This window comes from Dryobates pubescens, chromosome 22 (genome assembly GCF_014839835.1).
Source record: "Dryobates pubescens isolate bDryPub1 chromosome 22, bDryPub1.pri, whole genome shotgun sequence".
In the NCBI taxonomy this organism is placed as follows: Eukaryota; Metazoa; Chordata; class Aves; order Piciformes; family Picidae; genus Dryobates; species Dryobates pubescens.
The window spans coordinates 9,822,875-9,849,546 of NC_071633.1; the positions used below are offsets into that span (position 1 = coordinate 9,822,875).

General features: G+C 37.5%; 1 protein-coding gene across 1 annotated transcript in view; it reads left to right on the forward strand.

Annotated features, from left to right (window-relative positions):
- The window catches only part of GALNT18 (polypeptide N-acetylgalactosaminyltransferase 18), a 178,862-nt gene that overhangs the window by 61,402 nt on the left and 90,788 nt on the right, over positions 1–26,672 (forward strand). Inside the window, exon 3 of the mRNA XM_054172020.1 lies at positions 19,460–19,652. Coding sequence (XP_054027995.1) covers positions 19,460–19,652 — 193 coding nt within the window. The remainder of the gene's footprint in view (positions 1–19,459; positions 19,653–26,672) is intronic.

Below are 26,672 nucleotides of genomic sequence, written 5' to 3' on the forward strand. Positions count from 1 at the left end.
GTTCAGTTCCTTCTGCCTTGAAGTCATAAAGATGTTAGCTGGTAATTCAAAGCATCCAAAGGTGCTGTGTAATTTCAGTCATTGCCCAACACGGTGGGTCCTTATTTTCAGAGAGCTTAAGCATTCACATCTTGCCTTTTCTCAACAACTCCTGAGAAGTTTTCTGTCACTGTCAGTGGGATTTGCATCCAGCCTCTCTCTTTAATTCAATGCAATGATGTTCAAATCAAGGACTTTCTGATACCAGCAACTTTTGGTAAGACAGAGGACTAAACCAATACCTATCCAATACACAAATTTTGAACAAAGTAATCCATGGAAATACATTCTTTTCAGAGCTGTATTACAGAGAAAGAGTAAACCTGGGGTAGTATTCCTAGATGAATGTTTTCATACCATTCAAGGAGGAGTATGCATTTCAAATGCTATAATTAATGTGTACTATATTGCATCTAATACTAATGCTAATTGGCAGGTGTTGGTCTGCCACCCAGTAGTAAGCTGCAAATTTGCAAATTGCTTTTCCATTACTGCTCTTGTGTGAGAGTTCATGATTTAATGTGGCATCAGTGTTCTCTCAGTAACTAAGAAATATGACATCCACGTCTCAGGAACTGCCTCCTGTTTTGCATATCTTGTTCTATTTATTTCTTTAGCATTTGACTGCATTTATGAAAAGCAGGCATATCTGGGTAATATAAAGGATAATTTTCTTCAAGCTTTTCTTTGAGTAAGACAGGTAAGTTGGGTCTTTAAAATAACATACATAGAAGTACAGAGCATGGTAGCTTCTCCTGGGTAACAGAAAAGATGCTGTTGTGTAACACCCTTCCTAAATGGATTGATGCCACTCATGCGTACCTTGTAGCAATGTTTTCAATGCTGTGGCATCATAATTAAGACATTCTGTAAGATCCAATCTGGTGGGGTCACATTTTACCTGTTGTCCTAAAATTGACAGAAATTCTGCTTTATGTCCTCAGAAATGTCAGGATTAGAAGCAGACTCTGAACGAGAGTTTTGCAGAACTGCTGTGCTTTGCCTTTTGTAGCTGTCTCATAAAGTGAGATAGTTCCCTCTCCTCAAGCAATTACAAGTTAATTTCTTTATTTTAATTTTGATTCTTATTTGGAGCCTTTTATCTCTTCATTGCATACTCTAGCTGTAATCTACCTCTTAAGGCATTTCTGATTAAGAGGAGATGTATTTCACTGAGTACAACATTATTTTAAAATAGATACAGGGGCATTTGCTTGCATGCCTTCCTCTTATTATTCTTCTCTGTATGAGTACATCCATGCAGAAGTCAATTTTGTCATTACCAGAAGCTTTCAGGGCTTGCAGAAATTTCCATTTAATGACTTTCAAGAGTTTTTGCTGTTTTGTCATTAAAAAGGGGCTTGATAATAGTTTGATTTTTCAAGTAGTAACCAACCAGTAATCATGGTGATCATGTGGGATGCAATTTTGAATATCTGATCTTTGTTTCTTTTTCTTCTTTCAGTTTAGCTTTAAACATTCTTCTGGCAATGATGAAAATTTAGCTTCTAGAGCTCAGAAATCATTCTCGGTGGAGTATCATGACCAAATCTATTTCAGCAAAAGTTTTAGTCCTACCTAGTGACCCATTAGTGTCTTAAAACAAATATTTTATTGAAAATAGCAGCTTAAAAATTTGTTAGACTGTTTTGATCTGTAATGAAAAAAAGAAACTTCAAAAAGACAGGGAGGGGAGAGAATGGAAGCACCTTCTGAGCTGCTCAGCTTTCAGAGGCATTTCTGCAAGCTTAGTCCTATGTCTGTTACTATGGAGTCTTAATCTAGTTGGTATCTACTGTTTTGGGAAGGGAAGTCTCTTGAATCTATCACATTTCACAGATGTTTCTTTCCTCGACCAAAGAGGCATAAGTAAAGCACAGCTGGAACAGAATACAAGGCTGTCTGTATTGTGTGCTGTTTCTTAGGCAAAACTGCCTAGTGCCATGATGTAGACTAAAAAGAACACAGCAGAAAATGGCGTATTCCTGAGGGTGGGAAGTTTTGTTGTTCTCAAAGATTGTGCTTTAGATACTGGAAAGGTTTTTTTGTAAAATATGTATAATAGCTAGAAAGATATTTTAAGAAGTGAGGATGGGGAGTGCACAGTATTGCTGTGAATAGGATTGGAATCCCATTCCAGTCTGTCAAACACCACTGGTGCTGCAAGACTGACCAAATGTAGATTTACAGTGATGTAAGACCTAGCTCAGCATTTTGTGGTTGAGGCAGGGGAATCTGGGACAGGACAGAGCTGGCAGATGCTGTGGCTGGGTCATTGTCAATATTAGAGGAATCCTTTTTGTAGAAAGGCTTGCTGAGATGAGGATGTCCATTACCATCTGTGGCTGTCAAGAAGCAGAGCCAGAGTTTCTGTTCCTGGCAGGCAAGGAATCTAATTGAATTTATTCTTCAGTGTGTGAAATCAAAAAAGTGCTGTATAATTTATAGCCTACTCCACTCAAATCTTGCTTTCTGTTTTGTAAACTCCCTGGGTTGATAGTAATCTTTCTCGAGTTTTTTTTGTTCCATTTGATCTTCTGAAAACTGTGGATGACAATGCTTTGAACAAACCTAGCGCTTACAAAAAATGCATAAAGACAAGTATTGGCTCAGCTGAAAATTTGCTTTCCAAGTATGGAGGGAAATCTTGGATTTTTCATAAAAGATGCTAAATTTTGATTTGACAGCCTTGCAGAGTCCAACAGATTGAGAGGAGAGCTGTCAGGTAGGCATGGCTGCATTATGCTTGAGGCTCTTTCATTCTGTCATTGCTCAATCTCATTTACTCTTTCAGCTTTTCTTCTCTGTTTAAAAAAAAATCCCATTTCCAGACCATATTAAAGACATGATTATTTAATGGGTTTAAATGTCCTGCCTTACCAATGCCAGTACCACATGCTAATTATTAGTCAGTTTAGCAGCAACTCCAGGCTTCATTATTGGAAGGCTTTGCCCACTGCTGAAGATATTTATTGGGTTTGATCATTTGCAGTATGTGAATGACATGTCAAACACCTGTAGCTTTAGAAAATAGATCTTGAACAGAAGAACTCTTTTCATATATGAGCACCTGATACATGGTACTTTACCACTAAAGAACAACAGGCTAAGCATTAGAGAAATACAGAGCTTTCCATTAAAAAGGAAAAAGAAAGCAGTATTTAATGTCATGGAATGATGAGGTTAATAGCTGTGAAGATGGAAGCATTTTTGAAGATGAAACTGGGCAGGAAACTGAGGCAACCTGCTGCTATTGCTTGAACTGGAAAATCAATGTGTTTGTCTGTTTTGCTGTAGGGAATATTGGATGAGGCTGTGCTTTTCTAGCTCCCAGTGGGTGTCATTAGGAGCACAAGTACAGCTGAGCTGTATAGAAGTAGCTAGCATGTGTGGTTGATAAAGAGAAACTAAGAATGTCTGTCCTGATGCTTGAGACTAAGAGACCACTGGAATCTGTTGTTCCTTAGAGCATTTGCCAAAATACTTTCCTAGTTGAGTCATTGAGCAGTGAGGCTTTAATAATGCTACACTTAATGGGTGAAGTCAGCTTTGTGTGTGGAACTGGAAATATTTGGTATAGCACTTAACTTATGCTTATTATTATGGATGGATTATGAGTTGAAAGGATCAATATTGAATCAAACCCAGGAAATTGGACTCAAACAAGTTGTACTTGTGTCAATTACTGTTCTCTGAAGCTGAGGTTGTGTGTTAAATACTTGTATCAAGACCTGACGCTGCTGTGGCCACTGCTGTTACTCCCTGTAGGAGGGTTACCTAGCTATCAAAACACTTTAAAATCACCATGGGTATTTGGTTGACCTTCAAGATGCTCTGGAAGAGTGAATAGGTTATCTGCATCAGCTGCTTCTTCCACCCACCTGCCAAGTTGATGTGTATTTTGTGGCACAGCTTCACAAGCCAGGTGTATCCTGTGGAAGATAACTTCAATCTGCTGTCACTTTTTCTCAGCTTGTCAGTCTTTTTTAGTTGGCCAGTATGCATTTGAAAGGTATTTGTTATATAGATGCCTTTTTTTTTGGCTAGAAAGAGTGATGGCTATGCAAAAATTTAAACAGATAATAAAATATGAATAATTTCTCATCTTGTTAAGAAGTAGAAGCAATAAATTAAACTTTTTATAAGAAAGCAGAATTGATAGCTAGTCTTCTGAAAGGCATCCTAGTGCTCTTAACACTATTTTTTATTCCATACTGGGCCTCATTCAGCATGTCTTGTGGGATTTGGCAGAGTATCTTAACAAGATGAATATTCAGAATGCTACCCTAAAAGTTCTGTCCCATGTGTGAAGACAAGCTGTTCTGGCAAGTTGCACAGAATTGTTATCCCAGTATCACATTGTACCTGTCCTGGCCCACATGGTACAGGGGAACTTAAGGCATGTTGTTCATGGAAGGAGGGATGGCAGAAACCTGCACAAGTGCTGGAAAAAATCCCAGAGCTGTTTGCTCTGATGGGTTTTTTTAGGGCATACAACAGTTGCAGAAGACAGAACCTGGAGGGAAAGAGAAGCCAACATGTGTGTCTCCCTTAATTTACGCACTGTCTGGGCTTCTCTCGGATCTAAAATTTCTTCAAGCTAGAGTAGTCCGAGGATCCCTTTGTACCAGAAGCAAGGATTTATCACATTCCTATGTTGTTATTGTGCCACTAGAAACCTCCTCCAACCCTTTTCAGATATATTATAGTGACTATGATTTTGAATTGTGTACAAAGCAAGTGCAGGTACCACACTAAGTTCCTGATGTCTTCTGGGGAGAGCAGGCATTATTTCTAAGGAGACTGGAAACTTGACAAGCTAATCAAATAAAACAACCCTGAGAAATCCAGCCTAGCCAGTGATTTGTGAGCCAGAAGAGACTATTGCAGAGAGCGCTGTTTGTGAAGAGATGAGCTTCAGATGGAGGACAGAAGTTCAGGTGGCAGGATAAGGAAGTTTATAAACAAATACTGTGACTTTAAAGTATATTTGCAAACTGAAGAGCAACTGGGAGAACAGTGGGATGATGGTTCTGTAGTGTGTGTAGAAGAGTAGGCATCCTAGTAAGATATTCAGAAATGAGGAGGAAGGAAGAACTTTTCACTGAAATGTCTGAAGGACAACAAAAGCAGCTTTTTTCCTATTAGGGGGGAAACTTCAAATTCTGCAGGAAAGTACCAACTCACCCTGTTGTTTAGTGGAACTTTGCTTACTTATTACAATGTCAAACCTTTAAAGTGGTATGAAAATTTTCCCCAGTAGGTATCGACAGTCCAAATTTGCTGTCCAGCAATGTCCGTCAAGTAAAATTTTAAAGTCAGAATTGGGCTTGAGTAATGTAACAGTAACACTCTTTGGAAAGGCTTGTCACACATTGTCTTTGGGAGAGTTAATTGATATGATAAAGGTTTTAACTGTGTATTGAGAGTATCACAGACCTATAGAGATATTTCCATTGTACAAAGACATTTAAAAAGAAGCAAAACATAACTGCAGCAGCAAAGTAAGCGCTAATTAGCAAGCCAATGCGTCAGCATCATCACCGAGTTGCTCAGTATGGGAGACCATAGTTTCACAAGTTGCTTTATGGGCTCTTAAAAAGAGGCATAAATAGCACCATCAAACTCACAGGAAATACTTTGAATACTTTTTTTATAGATCACTTTAATTTTTGCAAGGTACAGAATAGATAATTGCTAGACAACTACTAAAATCAAGTAATTTTTTTCTGAGGTGTTCTGGGCAGTACTCTGTACATCTGATAGTCCAACGTTGCAGATAAAATCTGGCTTTTGCATGTTTTGCTGTTTTGCATCTCTTTTAACTATTGACATAAAAGTCATCATCAGTAGTGTGTCACCAGAGAGCATTCTTGACTTAAAAGCTATTTCTTCTGAGCTGCCAGTTGGTTTTACTGGCTAGATTGCCCTCGTTAAGTAATGAGCTTGATAGTGCTGGTGGCTGTTAGGAATGCAAATGGGTTTCCTAACTTGAAGACAGAATTCTCAAACTTAATCTAAATTCTCATTCAATAGTTTCTCATTGGCTTTTCATGAAGGCTTATATTTATTAAGAGAACCATCTGATACTTAATTTCACAGAAAGAGTAATGATCTTTCTAAAAGTTTTTGACTTCTCATCCAAGTAATTAATCCCATCTATGCATAAGCTAAACTCTTTCATGAATATATTTGCTTCAGTGAATTTTAACTGATTGGAAAAATGTTTTTGTTGTAGAAATGTTATGAATGTTCCAGGTGTCCCTACCCTTTCTTATTCGACATTATTTTTTTCAAATTTAGGTAAACAAAAGGTTCTTGTATCATAATGGGCTATGATATATCTGATCAGTCGTCAATTAATATATATTTAAATTGCTATATAATAGCCCTTCAATAAGCTTTGATTTAAAAATGAAGAATGTTTTTAGCAGTAAATGTCAGGTTTTTTTCTTGTGGTGCTCAAGCAAATTTTTCTTCCCCAAAATCTTTGTTTACAGTAGTTTGGTTAGAACAGGCTTTCTGATACCTTTGTATCTGATGTCACTTCTTTTCACACATTCAGATGTAGCTGCATTTCAGCATTGATAGAAACATACATCAAGAAACTAACATTCAGGTTGTGGCAGCCTGTAAGGTGCAGTAAAGACAGCCTGATAGTCACATTTCTCTACATATTACAGATTTGTAGAGAATTCAAAACAGCATTTTTGCAAAGTCACTTTCTATAAGGCAAATATAGGTATGATTGGTCACTGGAACAGGCTCCCCAGAGAAGTGGTCACTGCACAAAGCCTCTGAGAATCTGGATGGCTCTCTTAGTCTTAGGTTTAGTTTTAGGTAATTCTGCAAGGAGAAGGGAGTTGGCCTTGATGATCCTTATATGGGTTCCTTCCAACTTTGTTTCTGCTGTTAAGATGAAGCCTGGGGTCAGATTGGTATTTGTCATAACAGAGGAACTGCAGACAGCTGTGGGGATTTTACCAGCTACAGGGTTGTTACCTTACTTAATCTGAGGGATTAAATTCCTATATATGACTTTATATAAACAGACATTAATCTTTAATAATAATGCAAACTGGCTTCCCTGACCTTGGAAGGAATCCTCAGTTTGCTTGGATTTATCATGGAGAACCATCAGCAATTACAATGAAATTATAGACATCCTTGTGGGGCCTTCAGTGCTCTGGAGCTAGCGTCCCACAAAGTAGCACAGGAGAAATATTTCAGATTATTACAGTGATCTGAGGAAGAAGAGGGGAAAAAATGAGATGGAAGACAGAAAATCCAGCTTTGTTGCCTGGTTGGAAAAAACATACACATATTCATGCTCAATTAACTGTGTTTATACTCTTGGCTTTGGATAAATACTGGTTTTATTTAATAGAATACAATTTGAGCAGCATCTGAGATAAAATACTAATAGTTTTGCTTCTATATCTAAATATATAGAGCCATTTTGCTTACAGGGAAAGGCATTCCTTCAAATTTAGGTTGGACTCAATGATCTTTGAGGTCTCTTCCAACCTTGGTGATACTGTGTGTGAAATATTTGTAAAGCTGAAAAGAAAAAAGTCCAAACAAATTAACCTACATGGTTGGGTTTTTAGTAATGCACATAAAGTCTAATACAAAGTATTACTAAAAGCTGCACAGAAACCTAGATAGGATGATTGAAAATATCCACCTGAACATTTGGCATGTTGATGATACAACACAAGTTTTCTGCCCTGCCTTTTTAATTCTATTTAATACTTTTCCACATGCGCACACACCAGCTGAAAGTAAATCAGAAGGCGGGAAAAACCAGACTGTAGCAAGTGGATGATAGCAGGTTCTGAATATGATTGTTGCCAGCTATATGAGATTCAGTGGCTGTAATATGCTAATGAGCTATTAAATTATGCAGAGAAATCCTTGAAAGAGGAATGGCATCAAACAGAATTATATGACAAATACAACAAAACTGCATTCTGTTCTTTTCTAATGGAAAAATATTAAATAAGACATTTCAGTTCTGTCTTTACAAATGGAAATTTTGTGAAGAAGTTAATGTAGATCCAAACTACTTAATTTTATTTGTCAAGTATGGCTAGAAGATAAAGAGCTGAATATTAAAAGACAGAAATACAATTGGAAATATGGAAATACAGGTAAGCATCAGACATGATCTCACATCAGTCAGTCACAAGTGAAACAAAGTTCTGTGTTATACCCTAGTTTTGAGCACTGTTATCTACTCTCAGTGTTTATTGTTGCCATTTGATGGATATATCACACTGTAAGCCTTTTGCTCTGAATATACTGTACATAAAAGCTGTTTGTTTAGCTGATATTCATTAAAGAATAATTCATTTTACTTAAATGTTAAAACAGTGTAGGAATATCAATATCACTTTATGTTTTATCTTCTCCATTAAGGACTATTAACCTCAAAGGTGTGGTTTTGAAATTAGTGCTTACTTAAATTAACAATCAGCAAGGGCTGAGTTGGTCCCAGTAGAAGGAGCTGAGCAGTCATTACTGAAAACTTGGAAAGGAACAATGCTATGGTATGTACAGTCCTTTGACGCCAAAAGGAAACAGATTATATTGACTTTTTTTCTCTGCATAATTTACTACTTCCCATGCAGTAGCTCTGCTTTGCTGATTAGCATATTGGGGGGAATATAATGCCAGTGCTTGCTCTTCTTGCTCTTACCTGTTCTCTCCTTCTATCATTCCCTACACTAGCAGCAATATATTGTAAGAGATACGTTATGAGATATCCAAATAGTTAAGGTTAAGCCAAGATTCATGTTATTAACAGAAAATGTAAGTTCAAAAGAAGTTATCATTATGTTTAATAGAACATGGCTTTTCTTGAGCATTGGATGCTGTGAGCATCAATGTGTGAGCGCTCACAGAAGAATACACCTTTAATAAGAAGGTTTTCCAAGTCTGTTGAGTGTATTTGAATTAGATTCCACCAAAGGTCCTCTCCCCAGACATGGAAAAAGGGGCCCTTTTGATGAGACAGGTGTAGCTTTGGTCAAAAGCATGTCTTCGCTCAAGCTGCAGTGCTTGTACTTTGTAAGGCTGTGAGTCTTCTTTACACTGGTAGTGTTCAAAGTAAGGAAATGCCAGTGTTTCTCCTGTAGTGAAAATAGTCTTGTTTACTGCAGAAATATTCTGGCTGGTGGTATGACAGTTCAAGTAACATCTCCCTTTAAGTATATAATTTGTACATTTACTAATATAATGTTAAAGATATCATGAAGTATTTTCTGAACATCTCTAATCTAGATTCCTAAAATCTAATCTAAGAGAAAACACTTTCAGAGGCTGTATAAACATGCTTTGTTTGTTGTAAGTCAGGGATGTATTCTTTTGATCCTGGAATCTTCCTCTTCAGAGATGGAGAATGTAAATCTGTGGAGTTGCGTCATTATCCCCAACATAAATCTTGTAAAAATACTGATAAAAGCAAGCATATGTTTCTATATGATACCAGTTTCATGAGAGTAAAATTTGAGTATACTTTCAGTAACAATTCAGAACATGGTCTAGCATTAGAAGAATGAATTTAAATACTTTTCTTAGACTTTCTGAGATGAAGTTTTTTTCCCTTTGTCAATAATGGAGACTAGTTTGCTTAAAAGTATCAGTTATTAGCAAAGTGCAGCATGTATGGAAAATACAGGAACTGGGCAGTATGTTGAGAGTAAGTGCCAATATTTCTATTTAAAAGAGACTTTATTAAAGTCAGTGGAAAAAACTGTCTATGGGTCTGATGTCTACTGGACATCATTTCTCAAGCGAGAGACGTAAAACTCAGTTAACTATTTGAAATACTGGCATTTAAATTCAATACTATGTTCTAAGTATTCTGAAATGAAAAACTGTGCAGGTATGTTTGACCCAAGCAGAAGTATGGAAACTGTGGAGTGTTAAGATATTTTTGTGTATTGTCCATGTAGAAGGACAAGGAACGTGCAAGCCTGCAATCCTGTAAGCAGCTAGTACTGTTTGGCCTTCCTTCTTTGGTATGTGACTTTCAAGGAAACAGAATTGCAGGTAGTTATTAGACCATGTTAGCTGCGCAGATAGTTTGCATACCTCTGAACAAGAAAAAACACTAATGGGGGAATGGGAAAGGGAGGCGTAAAGCAGGCTGTATAATTGAGCAAAGAAGTGCACAGTGCACATTTTGTTAGGGCTAAAAGGTGTCATTTAAAGATGGGATTTTTTCTGAACAAAATTATTTGTTTAAATTTGAAAGTTAGCACTTTTTCTTATTTATGTACTGTATGATTAGGTCCACTGGGAATGGATGCCCTCTTGGCAATGATTTAGTATTTGTTGTTCACAGAACCAAATTTTGATCAGGCTGTAAGACAATGAATACCTGAGAATGTGTGGCTGTTGGCAGGGAAGATAGTTCTACTGAAATAGTAAATATTCCTCGCAATCCAAATTCCGAAGAGGTTTGATAATCTAGTTAATCTCCTTGTGCACAAAAGTAATCCACTGTTACTAGTTAAGGCAAGGGAATTGTAGTAAGCATCTGCTCCATGTTAATAGGGTATTAGATGCAGGTGGCTTAGAAGCAGTGAAAACAACATCTTCAGTATTAACTTCCTGTGGGACAGGGACAAGAAGTAATTGAGGATCATTGGTGATGCAAGCTGTCTGCTGATGCAGAGGAATTTTTGTGAAGAACGGCTACTCTTAACATCTTTGCTAATGAGAGGAAAGAGGGGTTTTATTGTTTTTATAGGCATTTCAGTGATGGCTGGTACTGAGTAGCTCAGAAGTGTAGCTTTATTTTAATACTCCTGCAAGGCAGGGGAAGCAGTGCTGTTCTGTTTCACAATGACAAAAGGAGATCCATGGGGAGAACATTCAGGCTTTTCTGTAAGTGCTCAGTTATACAAAGATAATTAAGGAATTATTTTATGCAGAAAATTAAATCCTCTTTTTCCTTTAGCATTGCTGAAGAGTTCTATGACAGCAAGAGGAAAAAATGATGTGTAGTTTAAGTTCCCAGTACAACCATCATCCTCCACAGGAGGCTAAAGGATGTTCTTATTATTGTGAATGGTTTGGCACTTAAGTTTCAGTATTTTCTCCTTTTCTTTGTGGTCCGAGGCAATGAGCTACCTTGGGAATAGCTTTTTGAATTGAAGGCTAGCCACTTTGCTCAAGGTGGAGATGTTTTGGTATTTAAGTAACTTACTTGGTGTTGCACAACTTTGCCCACTCCATCTCTTTATAGGTTATTACTCCTCACAGTAGTATTAAAGCAGGCCAAAATTACTGACAGAAAAGCAACAACTCAGGTAAAACAAAATGTTGGATTAAAATCGCCCAGATTCTGTTTCCCAGGTAAGAAATCTATTTCTCTGGCATTGCTTCAAGGTAGGATTTCTTTACTAAATTCCTGGAGCCTTTACTAATTTTTGTCAGTCTATGCAAGTTGTGTTTAAGCCTCAAAGTATTAATGGGCAGCTTTTCCCCAGGTCTGAAGATCAATTGGAAACAAATTGTTAAGAATCTTCTCTGTTGTGAATATGGAAAAATCTTCTGTTTCATTGATGAACAGCTATTTCAAAGTAACATTAGCTCAAGTCTTCTCTTCAAAGCTGGCTGCTTCTAGAATGTCCTCCTTCACTACTACTCTGCAGCTAATTCCCTATCTCTCTTGGTAAAATGAGGCTTCTTTTTCCAATGGACTTTAATTAGCCCATCCCACCCTGGTGGAATCAGTAATTAACCTGCAAGCCCTGCACATTTCAAACACCTGCTGGGCGGGTGGAGCAAATGAAGAAACCACTGTGTTTCATTTTGGACGTAACCCCAGGATTAATGAAATCTGTTATCATGCATAACAATTCCTAAAAGCATTATGTGAATTCAAAATGCAATGTCTCACAATTCTCTGGTGAATTATCAGATTATATTCTTCTGTTATCTAGCCTAATAGTCTCTTCTAAATATAATAATAAATAATATAATAAAATCTCTGGTCCTCTGTTACTACGACTATTCTGCAAAATTGGTGAAAGTCTGTTTTCATTACAAAATTCTTTAGGCATTTTGCTGATGTTTGCTAACACTCCTGGATAATTCTGTTTGTATTTAGAACAGCACTTCTGCCGTCATTCAATTTTCTTTACTCAGGAGAGAGAAGTAAAAATGAATCATTTGTATCCTGCACAGATGCTCTTACTGCATTGTGCTGTGTGAAGAGTAAGACCTTTTTCTAAGTTGTTTAAGGAGGAATGTTAGGCCTAGGGAACTGTTTCAAAGAGAACACATGGACATGTAAAACCAAGAGAAGGTTTTGAGCTTTGACTCACAAGTGAGAAGGTGGCAGTTCCTTGAATTCCTTGCATCAGGAAGTGTGTGAGTCATTGTAGAAGACAGGGCTCAAGACAAATCTCTGTGCCCTTTTAGGTTTTTTCCTTGCCTGCCTGAGTGGCCTTGTGATGGGCATGCTGACTTGTGAGTGAGTGTGGTAAGATCTTTAAGTGCCTAGAAGTTAAGCTATTTCGCAGTCATTAGTAGTAATGACTTTCCAGGCTATTTTCTGTTCTATGGGCAGTTTTGTTTGTTGCTGTTGGCTTCTTGTTTTTTTTCCTGGAAAACACTAGAGAATATAAAATGTAATGATGGTTGTTAAAGCACTCAAAAGACTTTCCAGAGAAACAGCCATGTTAGAGTAAAAATGCATTTGCTGCTGGATGCAGTCCTCTCTTTAGAGCATACTGCAAATATGATTAATAAAAAGGTGCATTTCTGCAACAGCATGTCCAGCTGTGGTTTTTGTAAGTGTTTCTACAGTAAGTAGGCTTGTACCATATTGGTGATAACCATAACTTGAAGAACAGGCTTTTTGCAGAAGTAGTGTTGCTAATTTCAGGTTTCCTCTCTTGCTGTTAATTTCAGTTTAAAATTGTGTTTCTAGCTATGAGTTTGACTAATTCTCTAATCTAGCTGTAATGTAAGAATTTTTTTAATTAGAGTTCTGATAGGTTTGTTGGTTTTTTTAAATCTACAAAAACCAACCCAATCCCAAAATAACCAACCACCTCCATATGTCTTTAATTTCTAGTGTAAATGATATTGTCTGTCACTTTGTAGCAATCGGCACCTGTTTAAGAAGCTCCTCCTATGTTCTGAGATCTTAGATCTCTTTCAATAAAATTGTCACCACATATTTTTTACCACTGTAATGTCTGTCCATGGTTTTGTACCTCCTTTATCCATATCTCTTCTGCGAAGTCAATGTGGTATGTTGTAAAGAGCAATACTAAATAATGGAGCTTTGCTGTCCTATAGGTTTTATTACTCTCATTGCCTATTTTCCAAGGAGGCTCAACTGTGTATACAAAAATAGGGCTTTTATAAATTATATCTGTATTTCTTGCATCTTAAGATTGTACTCTTTGATGTGGAGTGTCACTCAATGTCCAGTTCGTGCTCCATGTAATGGTCATCAAAGTACATGAGAAACTCTATAATTTGGTGAGAAGTGAGTGCATCTTTTATTCATCTTGAAAAGTAACTGCTATGGATCTTCCCCCTGTTGTTGTTCTTCATTACAGCCCAATGTTTAGAGGAGTCTTATGACCTTGGCAGTAGAGAACATTGAGGAGATTGCCTCTTCCACAGTGGGTTTTTTGATGTATTTGTCAAATTTTGGAAACATTTGTGTGAATCCAGCAACAAATAGGATCTCGTTAATGAAGCAGAACCCCACAAATGCTTCCATTCTTCATAGAACTGAAACAGAGGAAGAACAGAGCTAATGGAGCTTTAAATAAAAAAATACTTTAAAAAGTTTTCTGATTGTAAAGTTGCAAAGGAAATGCAGAATCATTTCATCTGCAGTTCTTAAAATAACACCAAAAAAGGGAGAAATCTTAGGCAGCAGATATTTCTCAAAGTTCCTCGTTGTAGGACAGGCAATGCATATACCTGAGAACAGTAAACAAACCAAAGTGTTTCTGGGTTTCATTTTAAAATGAATCTTGTCTGTCTTGGGGTAGTTTAGGAAAAACCTTGAAAGTGTGAACTAGCTCCAAGCATGTACAATTACTTCTGCAAGTGTTTGAAAAGGACTTTGGAAATAGATGCTCTGTCAAGCTTATCAGAATGGCTGTTTACTAAGATGCCAGTGATATACTTTGGTGGAAGTGGTGAAACAGCTTACAACATTAATCATCATTTTGAAAGTGTTTATGATAAGTGAAAAGGCTGTCCTGAATGGGGAAGATGCTGCTCTCTTTGGAATGTTTGTGTTTATGAAGAAGGGGCCAAGACACAATTCCACAGAAGACTGAATGGAATCAGTGAAGGAGAACTCATCCGAGGAATCTCAGAAAACCCCAGTAAGCAGAGAAAAATCTCATTTTATGTGATTACTACAAGAGGAAGTGCTTTGAATTGAGCAAATGTAGAATAGAGCTAGTTTCTGCTTCCCCATGTAGACTTTATTTTTGGTGTGACTACTCAGTTTGTATAAAAGTAAAAGCTGTACAAATTACTAACTAGCATCACAGCCTGACAGCTCTTGGCAAAATAAAGTTGTCAAAATAATTAAGTGCTTTCCTCTTTACTTCAGGTGACATAGATTTTGGGTTTGTGATATAAAATACACTGAGCCTGTAAATCCTCTCAGCTGCACTGATGCAAACTCCACTAATCCCGAAGAAAAATGTGGCCTGCAATTCATTAAATGCAGATGAGATTCCTTTTTTAGTAAGCAAATAAGCAGATGCCTAAATTTAGGAACATGTGCAGTTACAGTCAGTGGAATATTCTGAATCGTTTTTATCTCCTTTCCTGCTCTGGAATTCACTGTCTTTGAGAGGTTTCAGACCTTAAGCCTTACTGTGGAAGCTGTTTTAGTCTGTTGCCTTTTCAGAGTGCTCTTTATATGTAGATTTTTATTGACTGTACTTCTGTACCCTCCAAGCTCACTTTGCAAACCTTTCCATAATTGCTAAGAACTGAGGAATGTTTGTGCCTAGTATTTTCAAGTATTTATTCAATGATGATAAGAGGAGGATGTTATGAATAGATATTTCCACTATTTTATTAACTGTACTTTGAGGAATTGGTTGGGTGCTAGTTAAGGAGAGGAGACGAGGAGCCTAGGAGTCAGTTTGGAATGGTCAAGTCTTTCCCTGCATCCCTGCCCCCACAATCCTGGGGCTCTATCCAAAAGTTCTAACGAGCTTGCTATTGCTTTTCTCCTTTTCAATCTATTGGTCTCCTTTCTCTCAGAGACCCTCTGTTCACCCTGTTGGCTTGCTGGGAAGAGGAGGGGAAAAGAAAGGACCAGGATGCCCTCAGACTAGAAGTAGTTATTGTGGTTGCCATAATTACATAATGGGCTATTGCTGGAGAAAGTCATCCTCTTTCTTTTGAGCAGGTGATGTAGGTGATCTACCACTCTGGGCAGATACCCACTCTGTGATTTAAGCTGTCCTTAAACAATGGTAATTAAAGAAACAAAAGAACCAAACCCAGAAGTTATTTTTTTATCCCCTAAACTTTGTGGGTTTTCAATACAAAATAAGCTGGTAAGTGGTAACATATCAATGAATTGTAATAAATTGTGTTTCAGGTTCTCAGAAATGTCAAAAATCTGTTGAGGGAATCTTTGGCATTTCCTTCCATATGTGCTGTCATATGCAGTTTAAAATGTCATACTGATTGTATCCCAATTGTGGTATTATTACAGCTTCTTGACAGTTAGCTTTTCAGGAAAGTATCACCATTTTTGGTGCTGGGTTTTTTCTCATTTCCTGTCTGATTTGTCCAGTGTTGACACTAACTGCAGAGTGTGCTGGAATATGCAAATACTGGATATTGAGCTGAATCCTCTCAGGGTGGTTGTCTTTTTGTGTGTAGTTTGGATGAGAATTTTTTTTTTTTTCCTTTAAGGTTGGGGCTATGCTGCTCTCTCATACTCTGTACAAACAAACTCTGGCAAGCTGTCAGTCTCTGAGGAACCCTGGCAGCTTCAGTAAGACTTACTGAGCTGTAAGCAAGCAGTGGTAGCAGAATTTAACTAACTCAGATATTTCAGTTTTTCTTAGGTACTCTTCCATTAAAGTCAGTTCCACAGGAACAAAACTAGACTCTGACAAGGGCAATTGATTTGGATATTCAAAACATTGAAATTATCTTTTCAGCAGAAAACAATGTTGACACTTGGTGCAGCAGTATGTGATTTTTAAATTTATTTATTTTTTTAGGGGGTGAGAGACTACATAAAATAACCTTTCTGAGGGGAGCTCTGTTACTGTAATTTAGATTTTTCTTTTGAGTATATCTTTCTCCATGGCTGATGCAGTGTTGCACCTTGTTGAGCTGCTTCTACTGTTGCTTGTTAAAGTTTCATCACACTGTAGAAGCAAGGAGGTAATGTTTTCATTTCAGAGGTTTAGTCATCTGATAGAGGATTTATGGCAATGTCCTGCATGGGATCAGCTTCCAAGACAGGAATTGTGAAACTGTAATTCTTAAGGGTACTGCTAACATGTTTGCATTAGTTACAATGGACTTTGAAAGTGGGATGAAATTTAGGTAAAGGTTTCACACTTCCAAAAACTGTATCAGGGTGGTATGACCCAGTGCCAGTCTGGGATCTTTACCTGTTGTGTAGAACAGCCTTTGGCAAGAGGGTATAGAGAGTATAGATAGCTAACAGATCAAGGGCACATGTAAAGGAAAAGGATGAAAGGATTCTTCCTTCCACAGAAAACTGAAATGCTATTGCCTGCAGGAAATTGAATATAGATTTTTTTTTTTTTTTTTTGAGTGGTGAGAGCCAGAGCCAGGCCATTAGGCCTGTGAAAAAGTTGGTACTTGAAATGTGGAAACAATTCCTAAAGTACCAGCAGAGACAATCTAACAGAGAAAGTTGCTGTGAGCTTCTTTATGATTGTCTTTAGAAGATGAAGGCTGCTGAGGTTGTGTGAGATGGTCAGTTCCTTCATTTTCTTCACACTATGGAACTCTTTCATGAAAGCATTTACTAGAGTACCTTGACTTCCCAAGAATCTATCTGCTGAACATCAAAGAGAGCCAAAGTTTATTTTGTCTATAACAATAGTCTACTTAGATTCATGTCATGAGTCCACCTTGTAAGGTAAGCATGGTTACTGCATTCCTTCTTTAATCATTCCATGATCCTTCCTTTCTAGGCTGGTAAATCTTAAGTGTCAAGCACTTCTAAAGAGCATGTGATCAAGCCTTTCTGCCTACATCCTGGCTTCATTCCTAAGTGATTTGTCCTCTGTGATCAATCTGTTGCTATTTATACCCAATACACTAGAAAAGGCTAAAGAAACCACTCTCTGTGCGTTTTGTTGCAATAGCAGATTTAAAGCAAGTTAATTTGAGCTTTAATTACTAATCAAAATATCTTTTATTACTGGGAAAGAGGTGATTTCACGTCATGTGCAACCTGTATTTCAGTGGTGACTTCTGATTTAGTATCTCAGACTTACTGTGTACAATAAGCAATAGGAAGAGGAGAGCTAATTTCTGCCTTGGAGTCTGGTCATTGAGAACAGATGAAGGAACAGATGTTATATTAAGATTAATTGCGTAATTAGTAAACTTGACCCAGAAAGTGTGAACTAAAGACACACAGATGCTTTTTGAAAAGAAGCTGTTGGGTTTTGTGACTCAGATAAGCAGTGTGTGGTCAACCCCATGCTGATTGCAGAACAGCCAGGCTTCTGGAAGGAGAGTTCCTCAGCTCAGGTACATGGCTGGCTGGAATTTTTGTGATTTCTCTCTGGTACCAGTTGTTTGAATGGCAAAGTGTCAGTCTGCTAATAGTTAATACCAGTCTTGTGCGTGTACAGTGCTGCTCTCTGCATGGTGGGAAAAGTTAATGTAGAGAAGATGGCATGTTAACATTTGCAGCAATGGTGTGTGGATGGTGAGCTTTCTTCCTACAGGAAAAAGGGAGCTAATATTTCCTTTTTAGTAATAACTGAGCAGGTAAATGTACCTACCTTTCTATTGCTTCAGGCAGTACTATTTGACTATTTCACCTTTGAGCCTTAGCTTCCTGTGATCATTCTGCAATTGCAGAATCAAGAAGAAGTGACTGTGAGACTTCAGGCCAAGACCGTTTACAGATACTAAGACATCAAATCACTTGGTGACTAGTCAAAACGCAGCTGATGGTCTTGTGATAATTGCTTTTATTTCTTGTGAGAGACTGCCTGAATAAATTTGCTTCCCCTAAGGGTTTTCAGCCAAATAAAGGGAAGAAAGACTTTGTCATCAGAGATGCATGCTTAATTCCATTGATTGGAATTGTAATTGAAAGTTCTTGCTAATGCTTTTCTCCTGTGGAATAATGTCTTGAAAGAATGTGTTTGCTTAGTATACAAAAAATGATTGCGTTTGGAAAGTGGTTTGTTAGAGCTTGTAAACTAAATTTACAGATACCTGTTGCTAGAAAATCTTCATCTTTCAGCTACAACCTCGATTATTGAGTGCTTTTTCAGTCAGAAAAGAGCAATAGATTCATAGGTCACTTTAGGAAGTACTCTTGCTCACAAAACATAGGATTAAAATGGAATTAGAGGCCTGCATGAGTGTGATACGAAGACAGTTTGTGAGATTCTTTATGTGCAGTCAGGTTGGTTTTGTGGGGTTCACATAGTTGTCAAACAACAGATACCTGTGATATTCCCCATTGCTGTGATTTTTGAACTGGTATTTAAAAACTCTTCTGCCTTCCCTGAGTTAGGACCTTCTAAAGTGATCTGAATTTGTCAAAGTCCTCTAATTTCCATTGCAGAATGGTATGTGAGCTCTCAAGCTCCGCTTTGTCACGTTTATCTGTGTGGCAGCAGGACCTGTTGGAATGGTTTCCTTGTTTGACTGAGGGTTTAGCATGTCTTTCATCTTTTGAGGAATAGGAGGCAATTCCAGGATTCAGGCTGAGAGGCAGTACTTTGACAAGTAAAGAGACATCACACATTTACAAAGGTTGTAATGTAATGCAGGGAAGCAAGTGTCATTAGTTTCCTGTCAGTACTGTTCTTTAGTCTTTTTTCTAGCAAGATAATTCAGGCTGAAATGCAATAGTCATCCTTGTGTATAAAAACAAAACAACTTCTTACTGTTTGATAGGAATGCTTTTGAATTTAAATTTACCAGTCATGACCTTTAGTCTGATTGCGATTATAAAAGGATCGTTTGCAACTAACTGTATTTTGAATATTGAATTTTGAGGCTTAAGTGCTAACAAATGCACTGCCACAAGAGGTATGTGAGGACACTTACAGGCTGCTGTAAACTGGCAGTATATGCTGTCTGTTGTCCCTGAAGTTAGGCTTTGTACCCTGATGGAATAAAAGTCTCTAAAATAGTTTCTTTTTCTCTTTGTCTTTTGTAGAAGCTCCACCAAAGCCAGAAGAAAATCCTGCTGAAGCATTCACTGACTCCTCTCTCTTTGCTCACTGGGGCCAGGATCTCAGTCCCGAGAACAGACGAATAGCACTGAAACAGTTCCAGTATTACGGCTACAATGCTTACCTGAGCGATCGCCTGCCACTGGACAGACCCCTGCCTGACCTCAGGCCTAACGGGTGAGTGCCATGCTTCAGCCTAGCACTGTGGGTCCTGGGTTGTAGGTTTGGTAGCTGGTTTTCTCTTGGAAGTGCTACACCATGTGATCATGTGGAAGGTGGGTTTACATAGAGTGGCCAGAATGAATAATTCCTATCAAATATGTGAAGGATGGTAGTTTAAAATGCCTTCTGAAACACCAGAGTGCACAAATGAAGTCTTGTTAAAATCCTACTAACTTTCCATTAAAAGTTCCCCAAGATCCCTTGGAACTTGCCTGCAGTTTACATTAGATAGCAAGTGTTTTATTGTGAGAAGATAAAACTTTGAAATTTCAGTTTTATTCCAAGGTCTGACTAAGATAGGAAGAAAATAAGAACGTGAAAGCCTAGAACTGTCTGATAACAATCAGTAAGCAGATAAAGCTGTTTAGCTCTTGTGGTGAAATATGCATTTTAGTCAAGCAGGCTGTACCAGCTGAAGGCCCATGAAGCCTCCTATAGACTGGGCTGTTCTCTCCTAGGATGTGTGCCTGTCAGGCAGGGGAAATACAATCACCATTATTTCACAGTGTCCTGTTGAGATGGATGGCACCAAGTGGAAGTGAAAAACCATCCTTTCAGTGCATTTGAGGCCTGTTCTGGTGGGAACATTCACAAAGACAGTTGATAACTTTCTTTCAGCCTTGGTGATACATCTGGTCCTTTGAACAAACAGCAGCTGTGGGGATGGGGAAATGGGTGGGGGGAAAAAGAGCCTTTTTGCAGTCAATTAAAAAAAAATCATTAAAAGAAACATGATGAGTCCTTACTGAATTTAACATGGGATTTATTCACTTATTTTGACCAAATGTTTTAATAACTAAAGCAGTAAGCTGTGCATTTTGCTATATATGTTAAACTGTTTGATATTAATGAAAATATATGAATGCCATTCCAGGATGCAATTTTAAATATATCCATGCTATGTATTGCTGTATAGTACATTTAAAAATTATTTAAATTGTAGATTTTGCTGAAATAGCAACTTTAAGGGAATCAAAATCAATGTAATTTTATTTGTATTTTAGTTAAATCATTTTAACACTGAGGCCAGTAATTGAAAACTAATTAAGAAATAAATTTTCTTTAATAAGAGATCAATTACAGAATGTTTCTGTCCTTATACTTCTTTGGAAATGACTCATGAATGATTTCTATCTAAATTTTTTATAACTATAGGTTTTAAAAATTCAAAAGACAGTGACAGCGAATGTTAGGGTAGCTGAAAGAAATCAATACTGGGATTTTAAAAGAAACTCCAGTTGGAAATTAATCATCCTAATTTCTGTGCAATTATTGATCCTTAGTTAACTTATCTGTCAGAAACATGTTAGACATTACAATATGATTATGGAAGTGTGCATACAAAATCATGGCTTAATAATGGTAGCTCCTGAACAGTAATAAAGTGGGAAGGAGGGAAGTCTTCCTGAGAAGAAGCGTAGCATTTAAGTGTTCAGGAGCAAGCAGGTAATCTGACACTGAAATGCAGCAAATTCTAATACTGAGAGAAATGAATTGTGTTGTCAGGTAGTATGTCAACTGTTTGCTGTATCTATGGCACCCTGTGGAGAAGAGCTGCAGGATCTTCTGAAAGTCACATTGCTGAATACAGAATTCCTACTCCTGATACACAAATTCTCTTTTGTGTGAGAGCAAACACATGGATATTGTGGGAAAATGCCTACCCTGTGAGAGTGTGTTTTCCACTATAATAATCAATTTTTATGATTTCTAGCACCTATTTTTAAAGCTGATTGCATTAGTCCTTCCCAGAGTCTGCATAAATGTATTTAAATTATCCATGGGCAGATACTGGGCTCAAGCAGCATACCATAAGAGCCAAGGACAGCTTGGTCTGAGAAGAGCACACATCAAGTAGCATGGAGACTGAGTTAATCAGATTTGCTGGTCCTTAGTCAGTTGTGGTACTCCTGTTCCGATTAGAAAAGCATGAAAGCACAACTATGACAGAAGTACCACAATAGGTCTGGACAAAGTTAGCCTAGGTATAACCAAGCTCATTAACCTGGATTTGGCAGTGGTTCTGCAAGAGTCAGCATGACATTGGAATCCCAGCAAAGGCTTGTGGGCAGGTAGCTAAAAGGAATGGAATTGATATAGATGTGTCTGGGCTTGGTTATGGTCTATCATCCATATTCATAACCTATCATATGAAGTATAGGAAGTTGGAAAGACAACAGATAGAAATTAAGCTAAAGTCTAATGTAATTCATGTATGTCTGGTTCTAGTTGAGACTGAGGGAATTAAGTGATCTGCCAAAAATGTGTGGTGTTAACCCCTTTTAAGTCATACTGGTATGACTCAGCTTTGACCACCTTTCTGCCTGCAGTGCTCTGAGAATCCACATCAAAATAACTTAGCAGAGGAGATAAGCATTTCTTTGCAATGATCTGAAGTGAGAAGGATCACTACATCTATGTAGTAACCCTATGTTATTGCCCCTGAACTCTGACCTCTCTGGGGAAAAAAGACACATGGAAACATGTAGCAGGTTGCAGCTGGATCAGGCTGTGGCAGTTGTCACACCTTGTCGTGGAACCTCCTCATGTTTTAGGCACTGCAGAATGGTTTCTAACCCTCTGTCCAGGCATGAGCCTTACACTGTGTGCTAACTCTTCTGCATTTTATTACCTTTTACTGTGAATATTTGCACTGGCATAGTGTCGTCCCCAGAACAGTCCAAAATAATCTGTTTCAGCCCAGAGTGTAATAAGTAACTCCCCTGGAAATCCCAGCATCCTGAAGTAATTGTCACATCCTGAAGTAGGCTCTGGGTACGCAGTACTTCTTAGACTGCACAGGCACTATTATGGAATATTGCTTACACTGTCTCTCCCAGGGGCTCTATTTATTTCCTGCACCTGAAATTGGTGCTCTGCTGTTTACTAGCCTTACATGCATCTGTTAGTTTGTAACATATCTACACCACAGACTAAGCAATAACTACTGGCTTTAATGATCTTAGAAGCATTGAGGAAGGCAATATTGCCCTTGCTGTGTGCAAGATAATACTTCTGTGTTCGTTATAATTCTCTTGTGCTCATTACTTTAAGTAGGGCAGGCAGTACCCTGTTGTGTGTGAAATGTTGAACAAGCTTGTGCAAAAATGCATCACTAAAAGTTGGATTGTTTAGGGATCCTAAACCTGTATACCAAATCTCCTTTTGAGTGGATGCACTTAGAATTTTTGATGCCTGATCCAGTGTGCCCAGTATGGGAATGAGAGTAAACTTTCTTACTCAGTGTAATTGCATTGGTAACAATGTTTTAGGAAGAAGCAAAGGCAGGAAGAATGGAGGGGGAAAGAAGAATTTAAAGCTCTGGAATCCTTTAAAAAGAGCACAAAGGCTTGGTACTTTACCTTTTGTGTATTGGTTTGGGTGGAAGTCCTAAGATTTCCAAATTACTCAGCATTCTCACTAAATGCTTAATGTTTAATTCTGTCATTTCCTGCTCTCTTTTACTCATCTCTCTGCCTTTGATTCTTCTGTATCTTGTCTTTCATTTGCCTACCTTCAAACTGACTCATAACAGTGGTATGTATGTACTGCCTGAGTACCTGCTCTCTGATTCTGATCTGTGCTTTGGTTTATCCTGTCTGAATGTATCTAGAAATGGCTGCAGGACACAGTCTCAAGCTGTACCAGGGGAGGTTTAGGATGGATGTTAGGAAGAAGTTCTTCATAGAAAGAGTGATTTGCCATTGGAATGGGCTGCCCAGGGAGGTGGTGGAGTCACCATCACTGGAAGTGTTTAGAAAGAGACTGGATGGGGCGCTTGGTGCCATGGTTTAGTTGATTAGATGGTGTTGGTTGATAGGTTAGACTCAATGATCTCAAAGGTCTTTTCCAACCTGGTTTATTCTATTCTATTTAATATCACTAGCGGTGGTAGCAAATCAATCGCAACCTCCAAGCTGCTGTAATAACCCAACTTAATAATGATGTGTACTTGTTGATTTTGATCTTCCCTATTATTTCCTTTAACTGAAATAAGATAGGATGCAGTTACCTGCGCACACGCACTCTCTCATTTTCTCTGTCTGTTTTTAATGTATCATAACATAAGAATGTTCTTTCAGTTGGCATACATTTACATTAACACATACTCAGAATAATCCCTGGCATAATTAGCTAACAAGTTTTGGCCAAATAGCTATACAGTTCATCCAAAATGAGTTTTACTGAGATCATCAACTTGGTCTTAAGTGTCATGAAAAAAAGTACCTTTATTGTTTAATCAACATGAATAGCTATTATTAAAAGGAATGGGAAATCAATCTGTTGCAATTAAATCTATGCTGTAAGGTGCTTGGTGGACCAAGAACTACTCACACTTGTGCTACAATCTTGGAACTTATCTATATATTTATCAAGTTCCCTTTCCTTACTACAAATTTTTTGTTGCTTTGCAAGATTGGTACAAGGAGGAAAAAATTGCTAGCTCTGTTTCCTTATAGGTACATAGGACCCCTGTATTCAAATTCCTCACACAATTGTACACCTGTCTTTGCTCTCTTGAAGTGGATGATGATGACCACAAGCAAAGATTTCTAGATTTGCAACAGAAGTACTGTCTTACTGACTATTGTTTGTAAAACAGATTGTCATTCTCAGAGATCAGGAAAAAAAACACCTTTTAATATGTTATTCAATGCCAGTTGAATAGTCCAGTTAACACTTAAAATACTAATAGCAAAGGAAAAGAGTGGTCACAAAGTGAAATTACAAACTTAAATAGTTGAGCAGGAATTCTTGTAAGACTCAGTTCTTTTGCAAGAGTTTTGGTGCTGTTTATTTCAGTTGTGCTAGAATGGAGTTGTTTTTTTTCCTCCCATACATCTTAAACTTCCATGTGCCATTTTCACTGATGATGAAATGTTAACAGATCTTGAAGAGTGTACAATTCTATTTTTGCTTGTGCTTCTGAGAAATTCTTAGTGTGTCAGAGCTAAAACTCCTTCCCACGTGTGTTCTTAAAACAATAATTTAACCTCAAATGTTTTAGTAATATGCTTTATTGCATCCTATGTTTATCCCCCCCCCACCCCCGGAACAGACGACATAACTTAGTGCTTAAAACAAAATACGTGTTCTGTTAACATTTTTGGCTGTGGTAGTTATGTAACTCTTGGTGAACTGTTCTCAAAAATTGCAGAAAATATTTTTTTCATTATTCCATAGGAGAATTTTTACTATTTTTAAATGAAAATAATTTCCATTATTTCATACATATTTGTAGAATGTGTCAGTTATTAGTACAGGAAATCATTCTTGCTTTGTTCCTATGGCATAGTCCTGCTGAACTAATTTTAATGTGACTGACTAAATTGTCTTATTGCAATGCATATATTCTAGAGGAATATAATTTTCTTTTGGGCAAATATTTGAATGAAGATTCATAATGTATGCTGTCCTCCCCTCACCAGAGCTGTGCTTGAAATAGAACACCAGGAGTTTCTCTAAATTTCTGGTAACCATGACAACTGTTACTTTAGTGTTATTAGCCCAGTGTAATTTAGCAGAGTACTTTGCTAGAGGTAATTTTTTATCTACATGGGTCTGAAACTCGTTATTATAATTCTAAATAATATTTAGGATTTATATTTTTAAATCATGTAGTCATAATGCAGAAATATGCTCTGTACTTGGTGGGTTTGCTTTTTAGGGAGAGCCATACTTTGCAGAGAGAGAAGGTTAGGGGTCTTGTCTGAGGCAGAGCTGTCATTGAAACTTGTACACTGCCGGTTGCCATGCAACTGTTAAATTCTTAAGGCTTAATGGATCTAAGATTTTGATGCATACAATTTCCCCCCTTTTTTCCCCATCAGTGTGTTTTATATGCATCTACGTGCACCTTTTCTCTCTAGCTATGTCTTGTTCATTCCTGGAATTATGGAACGTTATTTCTTGTAAAACTTGGCGTAAAGAAGCTGATGGATATACTTGTGAAACCTCACAAGTGCTTTGTATTCTGTGCAGAATCTGAGGGGTGCGGGTTTAATTCTGATGTGTTAAAATAAAAGAAGTAGGTAACTTTTACTGTCGTCATCTGATATGAAATGCAATATAAGGAGGAAGTTTTTAAACAATTAAAATATACACATTGGAAAAAAGTGAACTCAAGTGCAAGTAAAGATGTTAAATGAGTCTGGATGGAAAAAAGTAAACAGAAACTCAATTTAGGAATTTACCCTCACTGAAAATGAAACCATTTGAAAACTAAAGAAATTAGACAAAACAGGACTTGAATCTATTCTCTTGTATCGTACGTAGTTATCTTTGAATGTATGGTGGAGCAAAAAGAGTCCAATGCCATTCATGGCATTAAACACTTCACTCGTGTCTGCACAAGGTGGTAGACAATGGAAAAATCTTGTCCAGTATGCTCTAATTTGAAAATATGTAAATGAATGCAGGTAGGAAAAACAATACAAAAATGTTCCATTATATTGATAGAAGACATGTCAGAAGCAGAAATTCTGCTAGGATTGAGCTACATTTTTATGTGTATTTCAATCGTAGCTTAATTGGCAGAGAAGGAAAAAAAGAATTTTTTAAGGAAGCAACTATTTTCAGTGTATTTTCACTGCCATTTAAAATAGTTCCCTAAATCACTGTGTTGTTAGGTGACATACCTTACATTTTTGCTAGGGATTTATTTCTGTCTTATTTGTACATTGGTATGGCTGAGGATAACAAATAATATTATGCCTAAGCCAGACAGCTGAAAGATAGATTGTCTGGAGCTTTGTTTGCTGGACCATTTTATTTCTCTATGCATTTTGGCTGCAGGTGAAACACTAAAGTAACAGTCTTTGTACATTCTTTACAGGCTTATACTAAAAACTAGTTCATAGTTCATTTGAAGCACAATTTCCAAAACTTGGGGGAGATTTCAATTATTCCATCAAACAGAAATGTGCTGCCTTTATAAAAGTGTGCAGGAGACTAGCATTTTGTTAGTAATTTCTC